Here is a 17,132-nt window from a genome sequence, read left to right as displayed (position 1 = left end):
GGTAAACTAACTATCTGTTTTCAGTAGACAGTTTAGAGGTCAGTGTTCCACCTCTACCTCTGGTATTCTTAGATATTTTTTTCTCTGAATGTCTTTTCTATGAATTTTTCTTTGAAAACATTAATAAAACAATGTCGTTTATTGAACCCACTGTGTGAAAGTGTCTTGTATGTTATATGTGGGAAGAAATAAGTTAATAGAGTCTGTCAGGTGACTAATTCTCAGCCTGGCAAAGTCAGCCAGGGTTAGCTGCAAATGTTGTATTCCTTATATAAGAGCCTCTTGAAGGCATTATGCCGCCATCATTTCTACAGAGTGCTCAGGTGTATTATTGTACCTCGTATTCCCTCCCATTAAGGTAAGGGCTTCTACATCTTTCCATTGCTATTGTGGACCCGTGATGGTGTGTCCATTTGTGCTTAGACATGCTTGTGGCTGTTATTCTGGTTTGTCCATGCACTACAGCACAAAGTTAACTGTTCTGCTGGCTTGGTCCAGAAGTTGAATCTGATTATAGATGTGGAAAAACACGAACCAGATGCATTTGTTCCCTTGAATATGGACCAAAGTAGGAAGTACCCACTAGATGGCTTGTGATTTTTGTCTCCTCTCAAGTAGCATGCCCTTTGGACTTCAGTGGGCTCAGGGATATGGGCATTTATAGGGACCCGTTAACCGTGGTGGTATAAATTCCACTATTGTCATTATCAGTTTCATTAACAATAGAAGTTATATAACATTTTCCATGTTTTTCATAAGTATTCAGGATCCACAGAGTAAAACACATCACTGGAATTTAGAAATGCTTTAACTAAAATACATGCGTTCTGTCAACTACACAAAATGTGCTTCTGGGGAAACAGAGAGAGACTCCTGATTATACAATGTGGTAATAGGAAAAGATCTCAGAGCCTGTGTGGGCTGCCAGGGAGGTGCTAAGCTTTGAATAAAATGGCATCTTATCATCTCTGAGAAGCAAGCAGAAGTAAGAAACAAAGACTTAAAAGTAAATTTAGACCAAATTCCCATATTTCTGTGATTTAAGCAATTTGTTTTGCTTTCTCATTCTTAAAATTAATCATCTTCAGATTTCAAGAAACATCTGTCCTGTTTAGTGTCAGAGAAAGGGTCATTTTATTTATTTCATTTATTTATTTATTTCATTTCCTGGGATAAGTTACAGAAATTTCAACTAGAGACCAGATTGTTAAGCTCAGAAAACAGTGGCATTTAGCTAGGGCATTGTGTCTAAGTGACATTTGAAAGATTTGCTGATAATTCATGCAGAATTCTTAAGGAAAGCTCTGGAGATCTAGGGAAGGGTCCAGATTTTAAATGTTCAGGGATTTGTAAGTTACTTGACAAGTTTTTCTTGTATACTCTCATACTTTCCGGTAATATCCATAAATTAAAAGATACCTTTATCTAGGGACTGGCATGAAAATATTTCTGGAAATTACTTTTATTAAGATATCTGCCTTTCATTTATACCCTCGTGCATTGGTTTTCTGTGGCTGCTGTAACAGTTGACCACAAATGCATTGTATTTAAAAAGCTCAGCAATACAGTTTCGGAGCTGGGAGCCGGGAGCCTCATGTGAAGGCAGAGCTGCATTCCCTGGGACAGGTCAAAGGAGACTCTGTTCGCCGTCTTCTCCAGCTTCTGGGGTTGCTGGGGAACCTTGGCTGATGCCTGCATTACTCCACCCTCCTTGTTCCTTTTTTCTTTTGCCTTCTTTTCTGCTTCTTTAAATTGCCCTCAGCCTTCTTCTTGCAAAGATAGTTGTGATTACATTTAGAGCCCACCCACAGACTTTCCCCATCATAAACTCTTTTCAATTTGATCTAAAGATTTTCTGCCATATAAGGAAATATTCAGAGGTTTTAAGAATTAGGACATAGGCATCTTTGGGGCTATGTCATTTAGCCTCCACAGCAGGCATCACCTCACGGTGTGTGCCTATGGTATTTTTTCCCCACTCTACCCCCATTGCCAGTCCAAGCGGGAGTGGATAGCCTGCCAGGACATTGTTAATCCACAAATCCTGATGTCCTGGCTAAGCCAGATAATTTGTCTCTAGCTATGTGAAGAATTAACACCACCACTCTGTGTGTGTGTGCGCACCTATGTGTGCGTGCATGCTTGTATGAAGAGAGAGGGAGAGAGAGAGAGGGAGGGAGCAAGAGAGAGGAGAGGGAGGGAGGGAGGGAGGGAGGGAGGGAGGGAGGGAGGGAGGGAGGGGAGGGGAGACAGAGACAGAGACAGAGAAACAGAATAGTCCAAAGATCTGGGTATCTTCCTCGGGCACTCTTATGTCTTATTTACTGACTCAGCTGGACCACAGAGTAACAGGAATCTACCTGCATCTGTTTGTAAACAAAGTGTAGGTACCAAGAGTCACAACTGAAGTTCTCATGCTTAAATGGCGAGGACTAACGGAACCATCTTCCTTCCCAGGTGCAAGGTTTTTTTTTGTTGTTGTTGTTTGGTTTTTTGTTTTATTTTGTTTGAGCTGTAACCTGCACCTCCAATTTTAGCCCCTCACCTGGCCAATACATTTGATTGCAAGTGGGCTGGGAGGTCAGGGTCATTTTAGCAAGCTTGTCCTCACTGACAAAGGTACTTGAAAGCATGTGTCCTAGCAACCGTGACTCTTCTGTGACGCTTATCTTTTAAGAATAGAATCTTCCAGTGCCCTGCATTATTTGAATCCCTCTAAAAGAAGCATAAGTTTTTTTGCCTTTTCTCTCAAGTCCTTAACATAGGGCAGGAGCATACAGAGCTGTAAAGTTTAGGATTAGGAGGAAAGAATGTAATTGATGATTGTAAATGTAAATAGAAAACTGGGGGTGGGGGCGGGCAGGGAGGTGCTTTAGCTAGAAATGTCCTAGATTCAACCCAGTACCAAAAGAAACCCCCACACCCCAAAGGAGGTGAGAAGAAATGCTGTCTCACAGTTAGGTTTGGGAGAATATCTTCAGCTTCTTGAGAGACGTTGATCGTCCTCCGGTTCACCTTCCTCGTCCTAATGCAACAATGTAGTTTTCACCCCTTTCAGCTCAGAAATCCCTTTGTGGTGATTCGGCCCTACCTACAGGGAGAAGGCAGCGGGAACTCTGACAGATAGATACCCCTCAGAGAAGCCGGCAGGAGGCGGAGGAGAGACGGTGAATGGAGTCAGAGGTGGCGAATGTCCCGTGGCACTCATTTATGCTGTTGCTTCGCTTTGCTTCCTGTACTGCCGAATGAGTCATAAACAGAGTCAGCATATGGCTGAGCCCAGGATGGTTTTGCTAGTGTAGTCACTAGCCCTAGACTGCTGTCTCCTAACAGACACCACCAGTACTCTAAGTCACAACCAGGCCCTAGAAACCTCTCTGTCTAGTACATGAGCATAGTTAACCCCAATGAGAATGTCGTCATGGAGGGCGGGCGTCAACAGCTGGACCCGGAAGGAAGAGCCCTTTGTTTTCTCATTAGAAACTCAAGGGTGTGGATATGCATTGCTTACAGAGGACAGTTCTTATGAGAAATGGGCATTGGAGATGTTTGGTGTAGAAAGAGACGAGAAAGAAAGAAAAGATAAAGGAGATATAATTTCCACATCTCTGACCCTAATTCTGTTCATACCTTTTTATACTGTGGCTACAAAAGTTCACCGGCACCTTTACAGTGAAGTTTAGGGGTTTGACATTTGAAGCTAAAAGAACTCCTGAGTTCGGGGTGCAGTGTAGCTCAGTCGATCAAGTGCCTGCCTAGCACGCACAGTGCCCTGTGAGTTCGATCCGGAATATCACAGTAAAAAGGGAGGTAGGGTGACGTGGTCCTCTTCTCCCTGCGCACAGGAGGCAGAGACAGGACGTGGAGGAGTTCAAGATCATTTTCCACTGTGAACTGAACTGGAGGTCAGCTTGAGTTATAGGAGAGCTGCCTCAAAAGAGCGAGGGAAAAAGCTCACATAGTTCTTACACGGCCTGTTAGTGTGGGAACACTTGGGATGCGCGTGGCAGAATGTCACCTGTTATTTCTTCACGTACATCAGAAAGACAAGGAGGGAAGTTGATAGTATAGTTTGGGTTTCAAACTTTTTGCCTGTTCTGCGGTATTTATATATTCAATATTCCATATTTGCATATCTTACATATCATCTTGAGAAGGAGCCCGAATCTGAGCAGGGAGTTCATCTGTTATATGCACTGTCTGAGGGCGAGCTTGCACAGTACTTATATAAAAGTTTGTTCATAATTTTTTTTCTTTACTTTTTTCAGCATAGATCTCAGGCTGAGGCTGAAACTGTTGTTGGTCCAGGCTTATCTCAAACCCTTCTGTCTGCTTCAGCCTCCCACGTGACGTGCTAGCTAGGCTTACATGTGTGCACTACCTCACCTGATTGAAAGCAAGGTGTCAGGGTGTGGCATTCCCCATCTGTGGCATTGTGTCAGGGTTTGTTGCTGTGTGGTTTTTGTTGTTGTTGTTGTTGTTGTTGTTGTTGTTGTTGTTTTATTTTGTTTTGTTTTGGATTAGGGAGCTATGTTGGTTACTTTCCTTATCACTTTGACAAAAGTGGTCGTTTCAGTGTACTTCCATTAAGTGTGGAAGTGCTTTAATAGGAAGAGGATTTGCTATGGGAGGACCATCGCTTTCTGCTGACGTGCACACACTCAGTCACCCTTCTGAATCCTGCCTCTCCTCATCTGACAAGTGGCTGAATGGTTTCTGACCCCTCTTCCCTGCCTCAGAGAAGATGGCCATTGCTGAGCATTCAAGCTCTAACGGCCCAAGACTTTATTGGGAAAAACTTCTGGCATTATATGTCTTATTATTTTTTCCGTATTATTTTTGCCATGGCTTTGCATCTTAGAAATGTATCTCTCCTTATTTTGTCTTATTTCTAAATTACATCATTTTCCTGGGTAGTGTTACTGATCACAAGGACTTTATATGGAATATTGGTTCTGGTCTGGGAGGGTCAGGGAAGCTGTCTTAGTCAATATGCTATGTCTCTGTTTCTCCAATCCCTAGCGAAGCTCTCTGTCTCTTTTATTATCTCTCTCTCTCTCTCTATATATATATATATGTGATCATATATATATATGATCACTCATTGAACTGTAGAGAGAATTATGACTTTAGAAGAAAAAGAACCACTTCAGCCAATAGTGTAGAAAATATACCACTATACCAGGATGCCTTTCCATATCTGCCTTAAGGCTGCCTTCCATGTATCTTTTCAGGGTAAGGCCGCCTTCCATGTGTCTTTTCAGGGTAGCAAGGAGCAATCACATTTCCCTCATTATTGGAGGTTATGACTACCCTTAAAGCCCCTATTAATGAAGCTGACAGACCATGTTTAAATGAATGAAATAGAATGCTCTGCCTAAGTTCAGTCATAGCCCAGTTCTACTGAGATGCAACCTAGAGCAGTGTGTGTTGCTTATAAATGACAGTTCTTACTTAGTGCATGGTCCTTTGTTTCCTGAAATGGTCGTTTGCCTCCCCCCTGTGAACTCCTCACCTCCTGGAGTCCGTGCTGCTTGACCCAGAGCCCTCAGGCTGGTCCAGTTAAGATGGTCCCTGAATGAGGAGGTCTGAGGAAGCCACTCAGAAAGTCACTGAAGCCTTTGGCTTTGCACCTTTACAGAACTTGGCTTATGGAAGGGAGTAATAAGAATAATTTGCTCTTATGTCTTCTGTTCACAGGCGCTGTACAACTCAATCAAGAACGAGAAGCTTGAATGGGCAGTGTGAGTATGCTAGTCAGCAGCGTTTTAGTAATGTGCTGGGCTGGGTTGTTTTTGTTTTGTTTTGTTTTTTACTACTTTTCTTTATGCCTTGGGGGTAATTTTAGAGCGTTAACTATGCATAACCAGTTCTTATTTTATGTCAATTGTCTTATCTGCTCTGTATGAAGCCAAAGTAAACCCTGAGGGCTCTTTGTTGTTGCTGGTGGGGGTGCTGGTACTCAGCAGTCTTCCTTTGCTGGGGTTGCTGTGTCCATCAGCCATTGGTCTCCTTCTAAGGCATCCTTTGAAAATGGCATCCTAAGGGAGAACCCGTTGGCAAAAGCGTGCCTATTCCAAAGCCTAATGTGCATGCCGCGTGCAGCGTCTAGTCATTTGAATTCTCTTCTTCCTGTCATCGTAGATGAAGGTTTCTTACGGTACTAGTCATCCTGTGATGTGACTTTATATTGATGAGAAGAGGGAAAAGGTTTTATGGGTAGATAAGCTTGAGAAATAATTCATTAAGTTAAAATGGCCAGTGGTTTAAGTCTTGAAGTTTTCTCGTATATTCAGTGCTGCCACTACCGCCGCCGCCGCCACCACCACCACCTCCTCCCCCTATTATTATTATTATTATTATTATTATTATTATTATTATTATTATTATTATTATTAATTTTAAAAGATAAGGTTTCTGTGTGTAGCCTTGGCTGTCCTGGAATCACTTTGTAGACCAGGCTCGCCTCGAAATCACTGAGATCCTCCTGCCTCTGCCTCCCAAGTGTTGGGAATACATGCATTGTCATTACATATTATTAGCAGTCTCTAAAAGTAAAAAAAAAAAAAAAACCTCAGTCTTCTGAGAATAAACTGTATTGTTTCAGGCTATGTGCTTTAGGAAATACTGTTTAGATAGACTGTACTTAACTGTATATAAGCCAACAATACTTGTTAATTTTTCACAAATACACAACGTTTTTTTTTTTTTTAATCTGGTGAAATGGCTTAGCTGGTAAAGGCACTTACTAGAAAGCCTGATGACCTGAGTTGGATTCCCAGGACCCACATGACCCATATGGTGAGAGAGAACCAACTTCTACAGGTTGTCCCTTGAGTTCCACATGCAGCATGACAGGCTGGTGCCTATGCACCTTACCCAGTGTTGTGCCTACCCCCTACACACACACACACACACACACACACACACACACACACACATGCACGCACACTCCCTCCCTCTCTTTTTCTCTCCCTCTCGATGAATTTTTAAAGTCAGTACCACTTGCATTGTTCCACTAAGCCATGTATTATTGATACAAGTGAAAGAGTCTGTTTAGGAATTTAGTACCTGGAAGTGCATGTCTATACATGTCTATGCACATATGTTTATACATGATGAAGCTCACTTAAAAGCAACCTATCATTTCACGGAGTACTTTGTAACATTCTTAGCACCCGCTGCACTTGCAGAGAACCAAGGTCATCTCCCAGCACCCAACACAGCAATTTACAGCCATCACTCCAGTTGCAGGAGATCCTACATCCTCTGCTGACTCCCAAGGGCACCAGGCATCCTACTTAGAAACTTGGGATGCAGAGTCAGATCTGAGGGTGGTTTTCCCTGTCTGTAGACCTGGTTAAAATCAGTGAATGTGTCTCGGGTGACTTACAGGAGGACCCAGAACTATTCTGTAGCCCTCACCATAAAACAGACTGCACTTCAGTTGACACCTAATTCTGTAGTTGGGCAAGCTCAGGTTCTACTTTTCTCTTTCCCTCCTCTTCTCTCTTTTTATCCTTCATCCGTATGCTTGTATGTATGCTGATTTGTTTTTATAAAGAATAAAAGTAAGGCACTGTGGCCGCTAATAAACTTTTTAACTTCCTTCCTCTATAAAATGAAGGAGTTGGATAGAATCATTGCAGGTGCCTTTCCAGTTCTGGTATCCGGTTTTCTGAATTTTACTTTATATCAGTGTTTATATCAGTTGGGGGCTGGAGAGACGGCTCAGAGGTTAAGAGCACTGGCTGTTCTTCCAAAGGTCCTGAGTTCAATTCCCAGCACCCACACGGTGGCTCACAACCATCTATAATGTGATCTGATGCCCTGTTCTGGTGTGCAGGGGTACATGCAGGCAGAGCATTGTATACATAATAAATAAATATTTAAAAAGAAAAAGAACAGTGTTGGGTTGTATAGAGTGAATATAAACCAATAAAGGGAACGTGATGGGGATGGGTGTGGCAGTGTGGAGGAAAACAAGGTGTCTGCCCTGCTTCGCTTTACATTCCCGTGATAAAACACCACAAACAAAATCAACTTGAGGTGGAAGGATTTGTTTCAGTTTGCAGTTTATAGCACAGCTATACATGACTGAACCTAGTATTTGCAGAGCTAACCTCAGCAAACAGTTTTGTACCTCGGCTTCATCGCACGGGTGTTCTTCCTTGCGTTATCCCTGCATGCATCGCGTGTCTAATGGCAGCATGGTGCCCTGCCAGCTCTCACACCTCTCTTGCTCTGACTCGCTTTCCACTTCTCATCCTTGCATGTTGGGTGTGCACTGCAGAGTGTCTTCTAAGGTCACCATTGTCACTCTTTCCTTAAACCCTATCCACTGGCTGCCTCGATGCGGACTTTCCCTGATCTAAGTGCAGTTCGGTCTGCCTTCCTAGATTTCGGTTACCTTGACACTGCGCTGCACGCATTGGCTCAGCACTTGTGTGCGTCATCTCCTGGTAGCCTTTATGAGCATTAGTAATTTGCTGCCTGCCTGGGTTTTGGCTCCTGTGTAACCTTTGACTTCACCTACAATTTCTCTAGACTTGGCTTTAAGAAATATCCTCCCCTCCAGTCATGCTGCTGCCCCTCATAGGTCTTGAAGCACGTAAGTGTGTGTGTCTGTCTGTCTGTGTGTGTGTCTGTCTGTGTGTCTGTGTGTCTGTCTGTGTGTCTGTGTGTGTGTGTGTGTCTGTGTGTGTGTGTCTCTGTGTGTGTGTGTGTGTGTGTCTGTGTGTGTGTGTCTGTGTGTGTGTGTGTGTGTGTGTCTGTGTCTGTGTGTGTCTGTCTGTGTGTGTCTGTGTGTGTATGTCTGTCTGTCTGTGTGTAAGTCTCTTGCTTCCTTCTACACTAACCTGACTGAAGCATCCCTCTGCTGTAGAACATCAAGCAGGCCGTCCACATCGTGCCTGAAGTGCATTTCACTGCACACCGTTGTTCTCACTCTTCACGCAGTCCTCCTTTCGAGTCAGTGCAGTTACCAGTGCTTGACCCATGGCTTGCTGACTTTCTCTCCGTTCTCTGCTTGTGATCGTTCCCCAAATCCATCACAGCTCAGCTTAGATGACACCCACTCCTTTTGGTCTTTCTTGGCCTCGGCAACCAGAAGTTATCTATGTTTTACTTTATCTGACAACACTGTAAGTTTATACTCCACATTATAGCTATTTGCCATAAAAATTTCATTAGACTCCAGGTTCTGTGGGGAAATGATGCATGTCGGACTTTTCCATGCATTGTTTACCGTAACGTGTACATGTAATGAAGATTCCATGAAAGGCTGTAGGAAAGGTTGGTTGTGCAGGTCAGCGGCGAGCGTGTGCTTGTCACGTTCAGAACACCAGGCTCGGTCCCCAGCGCCAGGAGGAGGACATGAGGAGGGGGCAAGGGGACGCGATGCTATAGAAGGAATTTAAATGCTGTACGAGGAGCTGCATTCTGGAAAGACAATCTCAGAACACAACTACAGGAGGGAGGCTGCGGTTGCGGAGTTTGTCAGATTATGTACACTTGATCAGGAATCCCTTCAATGATTTTACACACGACGATCACTTCCCCCTGGCGGGGTGGTCTTTCCCATCATAGAGGAAGAGGATACAGGCAGTCCCGATGAGACTGGGTCAGCTGAGGTCAGATGTTAGGAGAGCAGGGCTCCTGTTTCTCTGGACCAGGGGAGGAACAATGAAGATATGAGAGGGGGCTATAACTGGAATGTAAAGTGAACACTTTTTTTTTTTTAAGTTTCATTAAACATTTTTCTTTTTCATGTGTACTTACGGAGTTTTGGGAAGTTGTGGCTGTGGCATAGAGCCTTCTCTCTGTATATAAAGAAAACTGAAATCAAGACGCATTCATCTGTAGTTTCAAAAATATTCAGCTGGAACCATGGCAAAGCCAGGGTCTGTTTCCTGTGGTGTTGTGCCTGGCTTCTGTAGGTACACAGTGTTATGACAGTGCACACCTTTGCAGAGCAGAAATCATGCCTGAATGTTTTCGTGTCAGGCTTTGGCAACAGTGCATGTTGGAGTCTTGTATTTGTGTGTCCCCATCAGACTCCCATAGGATTACAGGTATTACTACACAGCTAGATAGTGAGCATTCCCCATTCATCTGTTCCATTCTTTAGTTCTTCTTCTGGGCCTGGCCAAGTGTAGAGTATGAGACAAAGTGCAGGTCTGCTCCTAATAAGAACGAAGTGTGAGGGGAGGAGAGGCCACCAGAGAGTGAAAGGATGGAAACTGTGCTGATGGGGACACAGAGCTGTCTGGCTGCTGAAAGCGCTCAGCCACCTCATAGAGAAAAATTACCATTTCCCCGTGTACATTCCTTTTCTCAGCTGTTCATTATTCATAAAAGCATCTATTTGTTGAACTGCTTTGACCTGTACAGTATGCTGGGAATTCTGAAAGAACAAAAATCTGTATATACAGCCTGAGGCATTTTCCTTAGCTTTAAGGCAATTCATAGTTCATGTTTACAAAAAAAAAAAAAAAATCAAAGCAGAGAGTAGGACAGATAAGATGGCATGCGTAGCTGATTCTAGCCTTGTTTAAAATATACCCACATGCAGACCTTCAGGGAACACAACTAGCAATGTGGCAAAGTAAAAAACATACAATGGTATTTAGAAGAAAAATAATGAATTTGGTGCTTTAACCTCTATGATTGTTGTTATAACTCTATGGCGTCCACACTTAGGAGTTACAAGGAGTCCCCCTTAGAAAGTATGTGCCGGTCTCCCTTTAATGAAGTCACGAGGTAACCGTTTTCAATACTGACCCACGAGGTTATCTCATTCATACGTCTGTTCTCAGTGCTTTGCTCTTGCCTCTCATTTTAAGTCTGAGTAAACATTTTATAGCTGCTTTGTGGAATAATCTTTGCTACTTCATATTTCCCTACCAATTCATCCTATGGTGAGACCATTTCAGAGCCTTTGTTACCTGTTCTGCTAAGTTAAATGGTTTCTTGTCTGCCCTCAAATAGTGGCTCGTTGTTGCTTCATATGTGGTGTAGTGGCGTTGTTGGGCTCCTTCTGTCCCTCCTCATGGTTAGAATAGCCCTGCACGTTGCCAAGCAGGGCTGCAAAGAGCCACAATGAAACGTCCCTTCTTGTGAACTTGAATTGTGCCTGTCCTTTCTGGTACCATAGTTGCTAAGAGACGGATTTGCTGACATCAGAAAGTAGGAAAAAAACCCTTTCAAGACTTTCACGCTTCTTTACTGCTGTGTCTAATTGTGTGTGTTTGTGTGTGTGTGTGTGTGTGTGTGTGTGTGTGTGTGTGTGTGGTGTATGTTTGTCTGTGGTGTGTGGCATGAGTGTGTGTTGTGTGGTGTTAATGTGTGTGTTTGTGGTGTGAGTGTGTATGTGTGTGTGTGCTGTGAGTGTGTGGTGTGATTCTGTATGGCATAAATGTATACATGTGATGTGTGTGGTATAAGTATGTTTGTTTTATGTGTGTTGTATGGTGTGTTTGTATGTGTGTATGGTGAGATTGTGTGAGAAAGTTTATGAGGAGGGTATGCCTGTACCTGTGTACACACGTCCTCTTGTCTAGAAATCTTCTCTGAGAGTTACAGAGAAAGCTTGAGGGCTGGAGAGGACATGGAGCAACTTATTACTTGTCCTTGTGGCTGAACACTTTAATTCTGTCTAACCCAAGGGTCTGATCTGAAATTATTACTTCCATTTTTCTGTATAGTCTCTTAAAGTCTTTTTTCAAGAAATGACTCCTGAGAGCTTTTTTTTAATTCTTACTTTTTGATTTCCTTTTCGTATTTCACTTAACTCAGCATTGATCTTAATTTTCAGTAATAATACATAATAATTAAAATGTAGTCTCAGTTCCTCTGTGGGAATTAGTGATCCTCGAAAAACAAATCATTTTGTTTTTACACAAGACATCCTTTTTGCAATTCAGACTTAAATGTGCTACCTTTACTTATGAAGATAATTTCTTTCCTTTCATTTAGGTTTCCTTTTTATCATTTTTTTTCTCTTGTAATTCTCCCTCTGAGCTTTCCCTTCTCGCCACATCAAAACCATCTAGTAATAAGAGTTGAAATTCCCTTGTCTGCCTTTGGATTAACAGGACTGTTCTAGCGGAAAGTGTGGTTAGCTCCATTAGTTAAATTAACAACACCAGAGTCTCATGTAGGGCAGCTGCTCTTCGCCTGGTTTTGTAGCTGAGTGTAACCTTGAACCTGTGATTATCCTGCTCTGAATCTTGCATGCTGGTGTTGTAGACATGCCACACCACACCCAGGTTCATACAGTGCTAGAGATCAAACCGAGGACCTCACGCATGCTCGGCAAACACGCTGCCACCTGAGCAACATCTCCAGCCCTTTCTCGGAAGATTTTTGACACTGAGATAAAGTTATTTCTACGGGAAAGATGACCACAGCCGTTTCCTCTTTGTGCCATTGCTTTCTTGGCTTATGTTCATATTCCTACCATGGCAGGCACTGTGTCATGTGTCACTGTGTGGAAGTGTCGTAAAGAACCACATTATTTTGTTTCACTTAAAAGAAAAGTTGAATATCTAAAAAACCACAGTGACTAGAAATTGACATTTAACTTAAGATTTTGAGCAGAAGACGTATTATCTGGAAATCAGTTATGTAGAATTGATCCTGAGTATAGATCAATCTCTGTCCTGGCCTTGCACGTTTTAAGAAAGCAAGGTTTGACCATGTCCCCTGGAGGAGGAGACCTGGTGGCACTTGATACCCTATAAGCATATACAGGGGGAGGAGGTCCCCCTCAGTCACAGTCATAGGGGAGGGGAATAAGGGGAAAATGGGAGGGAGGGAAGAATGGGAGGATACAAGGGATGGGATAACCATTGAGACGTAACAAGAATAAATTAATAAAAAAAATAAAAAAAAAAAGAAAGCAAGATTTCAGAGCTGGTAACTTGGAGAAAACTTAGACACATCTATAAAATGTCATCTCGTTAACCTAGACCATAGCCCATACATCTCATCTAGAAGCGTTCCTTGTTCCCTCTCAGTTAAAAAGGTGCCTTTCTCAGATGTATATAATTCAGGCATATAGGAAACTGGAGTAATTTGCTACCAAATTCTTCACTTTTCAAATGCAAATTCAGAAAGGGGGAAAAAGACACAAGATGTGTTTCGTGCATAAGTACTGTCTCAAAGTGATGGCACTGAGATAGATTCTCAGGGTGTTTTAACAGTTCCCTGTGATGATGGCGTTAGCATAGATAAAGCTGGCCTCATCTTCACTTCTTCAGCTGGGAAGACGCAACGTCATCCAGTTGGTGAGTAGATGGGGCCTGACTATAATATTACCATCCTGCTTGTCCTAAGGCGATTTTGGAGTCACCAAGGCAGAAGGAATTCTGGGGGCTGGACTGTCAAGAAATGTTTTTCTAATACATTGGCCATGTAGGATTTGATATCATCTATAGAATTTGCTAACTTTTGCTTTTTAGAAAAGAATGGTACAAAAACCATGATTTTAAGTGATCTACAGTATGCATAGGCCCTGAATATATTAGTCAATATTTGTTTGGATTTCATCATTTACCTATCTCTACATCTTAATACAGATGTCTTTTCAAAATGCAAGAAAAATTAGCCATATTAATAGGGCTAAAGGAAGTTACTTGACTGTTAAAAATTCCTAATAGGATTTTTGCAAGTCTCTTATCAGATTTGACCTCAGTGTATTTCTAAAACATTTTCTTTAAGGAACATATTGTGGCCACCAGATATAATGTTCTTAGTTTAGAAAGCTAAACACTACAATTGTTAAAAATAGATTTTTATTTAGACAGCTAGTTTAGAAAGCTAAACACTACCATTGTTAAAAATAGATTTTTATTTAGACAGCAAAGCAACGAGCTCTCATCTTCACATCTGTCAGCATTCTTACTGATATTAAGGGACACCCCACAGAGCTCAACCCTTTAAATAAAAGCACAGCTACACTTTTACATTTAGAAGGTCTAGGCCCAAACAGGCTTTTTTTTTTTAAAGAAAATAAAACGCAAAGTGTTTCATACTTGCATTAGTGCTTTGAGGTTCATCAACATGCTTTGCTTTTATTTTTGGTAAGTGATAAGGACAGACCCATTTTAAACTCCTCCTGCCTTATGGCATCATAATGTAGAACAGCAGAGAGCCCAGTACAAATCTCCACTGTTTTACTAAGCTCACCAGTTTGTTTTCCAATTTAGCAATGTACTCCAGCAACCACATTGACCTGCTTTTTTGAAGTGTTTGGTTGATTAGTTTATAAACTCCACTTAGGTATAAGCCCATGGTTTTCTTTAAAAATGAACTATTAACTCAAACAACTACCATGATCCATTACCCCATTTCTACCACTCCTAAAAAGAGTCCTCGTGCTAAGAATCCAGCTTACTTTGTGTGGCATTTTCCCTCCTTATATTGACTGGACGGTGCTATGTACACAACTGTGCTGGGCATTTATGACAATATTTCAGTTAAAAGATGCTACCCATTATGTGATGTGCATCCCTCTAGGTATCCTCTTCAACGTGATGCCACCCAGCGGCTGTAGTGTTTGATTTGATTTTGATATGTATTAAGCTGACACTGAGTATGTACCCTGAGGAACATACCCAGGCTTTTCCTTCATGGAGGAGAACAGGGCTTTGGCTGCCTGTGACTTGCTGTGTCCGACCTGCATTCCTACAGGTGATATGATGCCCCGGATGGGGACATCCTCTTAAGAGTCCTGTGAGCTCTCTTCCTGAGAATTCTGCCTTCTCTTGTCTAGATGTTTATTTTCAGTGAGATGAAAGTATGTAGCTTTCTGAGAAGCAAGTCTGAGATGAGGCTTCTAAGTTATGGTGACCAGAGCTGGACTGGAGATTCAGAGTGGGGTTTGAAACCCCAGCCTCTTCTAATGTTTCTGCTAGAGGAGTGCATATGCAGGGCGGAGCCTATTGAGTTGCTCAAGCCTACCTGGTAGAGAGGAAGAAATGTGCACTTCAATCCCAAGATAGGGATAAAGTATAAAAATGGAGAGCATACAAGAACCTCGTCTTAAGTCAGACTCACTAACAGCCTGAGACCAAGTCCTGGAATTCTAGAACATTCCCCAACATACACACTTCATCTCATTACTACTCTCATATTTAATATACTTACTTTTTCCCATAACACATTTCTAGCTATAAGGAAAAAAAACCAGAAAGCACACTTAAAAGCAGGGAACAAGATTTGAAGAGACAGAAGAAGCACCAGAATCAGTCAGATAGTGTAAGGAAGTTGAATTGGTCAGTGCTTCTGGTAAAAACAACTCTGATTAAGATGCTGAGAACACCAGTGGGTAAAGTAAACAGCCCACAGGAACAGATGGGAGATGTTAGCAAAGAGATGGGAGTTCTAAGAACGAAACAGGGAAGCTATATATAAGCATCACTGACAGACATGGTAGGGTGTTTGGGCCCATTAATAGTGCCGACCTGTGAGAGAAAAGACTCTAAACTTGAATGTCTAAAACTTGAATGTCTAAAATGTCAGCAGGAACTTCTGAATGGAAAAAAAGGGGGGTGGGGCCTAAGATTTATTAAAAGAACAGAATATCCGAGAACTCAACAACTACAGAAGATGTGCCCCTCTGAGAACTGGACAACTCCAGGCGTGATGTACTGACACCATGTGCAAAAGAAGCAAGAGAGAATGGAAAAGCGATACCGACCCAGCAGGGGCTGACAATTTCCCACCAATGTCAGACAGCAAGCCACAGATCCAGGTAGGCCAGAAAACAGGAGGTAGAGTAAATTTAGGGGATGAGGGAGAACCCTACATTTTGGTATATCATTTCAAGCTACAAACAAAAGCACTCTGTTAGCTCAGCAAACCCATTTTAAATGTAAACACCTGCGTAAGCTGAAGTGACTGGATGGAGGAAAAGAGACTGTGCTGACTAGTACTAGGGAAAAGGACAGAAGCAGCTGTATTAGTTGAGGCAGAGAAGATTTAAATGTAGGGAAACATTCAGGAATGAAGAAGAGTGCCTGGTGATAATAATAGTCTATCCTCCAAAAAGCCACGGCAGCCCTTCATGTGTGCATCTAACGGGAACGTCACCACGTCAACAGAAAGTCAAAGTCTGATCGATTCTAAACCTTATACATGAAACTGATGACAGATCCAGAGGCAAAAAGTCAAAGTCATACATTGTTCAGTTCTACTGCCCCATCAATAAACTGGATGTAATTGATGACTATTGGTGACTTCCTACAGTAACAATAGAATTCAAATATTGGTTGGATGGTTGATTGCAACAGAGTTGAGAACTTAGTCACACTTTCAGCCACAACAAAGTATACCTTAACACTTTTTGTTAAATCAGAAAGCTTACATTATTTGCCCTCAGACTAGAGTGGACTTAAATTAGAAGTTAACAATTAAATTGTAAAATCTCCTAAAAACAGAGAACCTAAGCAGCATGCTTTTAAAAAGTCCATGGGGGCCAATGACTCCGAAGAGAAATTTAACAGTTTTAATCTAACAGGAAATGAAAATGCAACTTATCATAATGTGTGCACTGTGGTGAGATCAGTGTTTAATTACTTTGCAACTTATGTATAGATTAGAGGAAAAAAGGGGTTTCGAATCAATAACTTTCTACGTCAGAAAACTGGGATTGAGGGGAATCAATTAAAACCCAAAGTAAGTAGAAAAGAAAAAAAAGTTAAGGTAGAAATTGTGATCAGATAATTAAGAGAGTTAAAGTCAGTTCTTTGAAAAGATTGATAAAATAGATAAGGTCTATCCAGTGTTAACTAGGATAAAAAATTGAAGGCTTAAATTAAAATTACCTATTTTGGATATAAAAGAAATGTAATTTCAAATGTTATGTCACTTAAAGGAATATAAGGAGATATTACAAACAGCTCTATGCCCACAGATATGATGGGAACAAATTCTTTAAAGAAAATGTCAGCCAAAACTCACTAGCCAATATCAATGAAACAGTTGAATCAGTAATTTATTACCTTCTTAACTAGCACCACATCTAGATGGTGTTATTGGTAAATTCTGCCAAACATTTATGGAGCGAATTCGACCAGTTCTTTATAATCTCTCCAAGAATATAGAAGTGAGCTGGAGTGCCACTCTGC

General features: G+C 41.8%; 1 protein-coding gene across 10 annotated transcripts in view; it reads left to right on the top strand.

Annotated features, from left to right (window-relative positions):
• PSD3 (pleckstrin and Sec7 domain containing 3) overlaps positions 1–17,132 on the top strand; it is a 541,746-nt gene that overhangs the window by 433,673 nt on the left and 90,941 nt on the right. For all 10 annotated transcript variants that reach the window (XM_084758401.1, XM_084758398.1, XM_084758403.1 and 7 more), the window contains one exon: positions 5,701–5,744. In XM_084758401.1, coding sequence (XP_084614527.1) covers positions 5,701–5,744 — 44 coding nt within the window. The remainder of the gene's footprint in view (positions 1–5,700; positions 5,745–17,132) is intronic.

The sequence above is a fragment of the Acomys minous genome (genome assembly GCF_964271855.1).
Source record: "Acomys minous genome assembly, chromosome: 15".
Taxonomy (NCBI): domain Eukaryota; kingdom Metazoa; phylum Chordata; class Mammalia; order Rodentia; family Muridae; genus Acomys; species Acomys minous.
The sequence above is the reverse complement of the archived record's forward strand: the minus strand, read 5'-3'. Positions and strand labels throughout refer to the sequence as shown.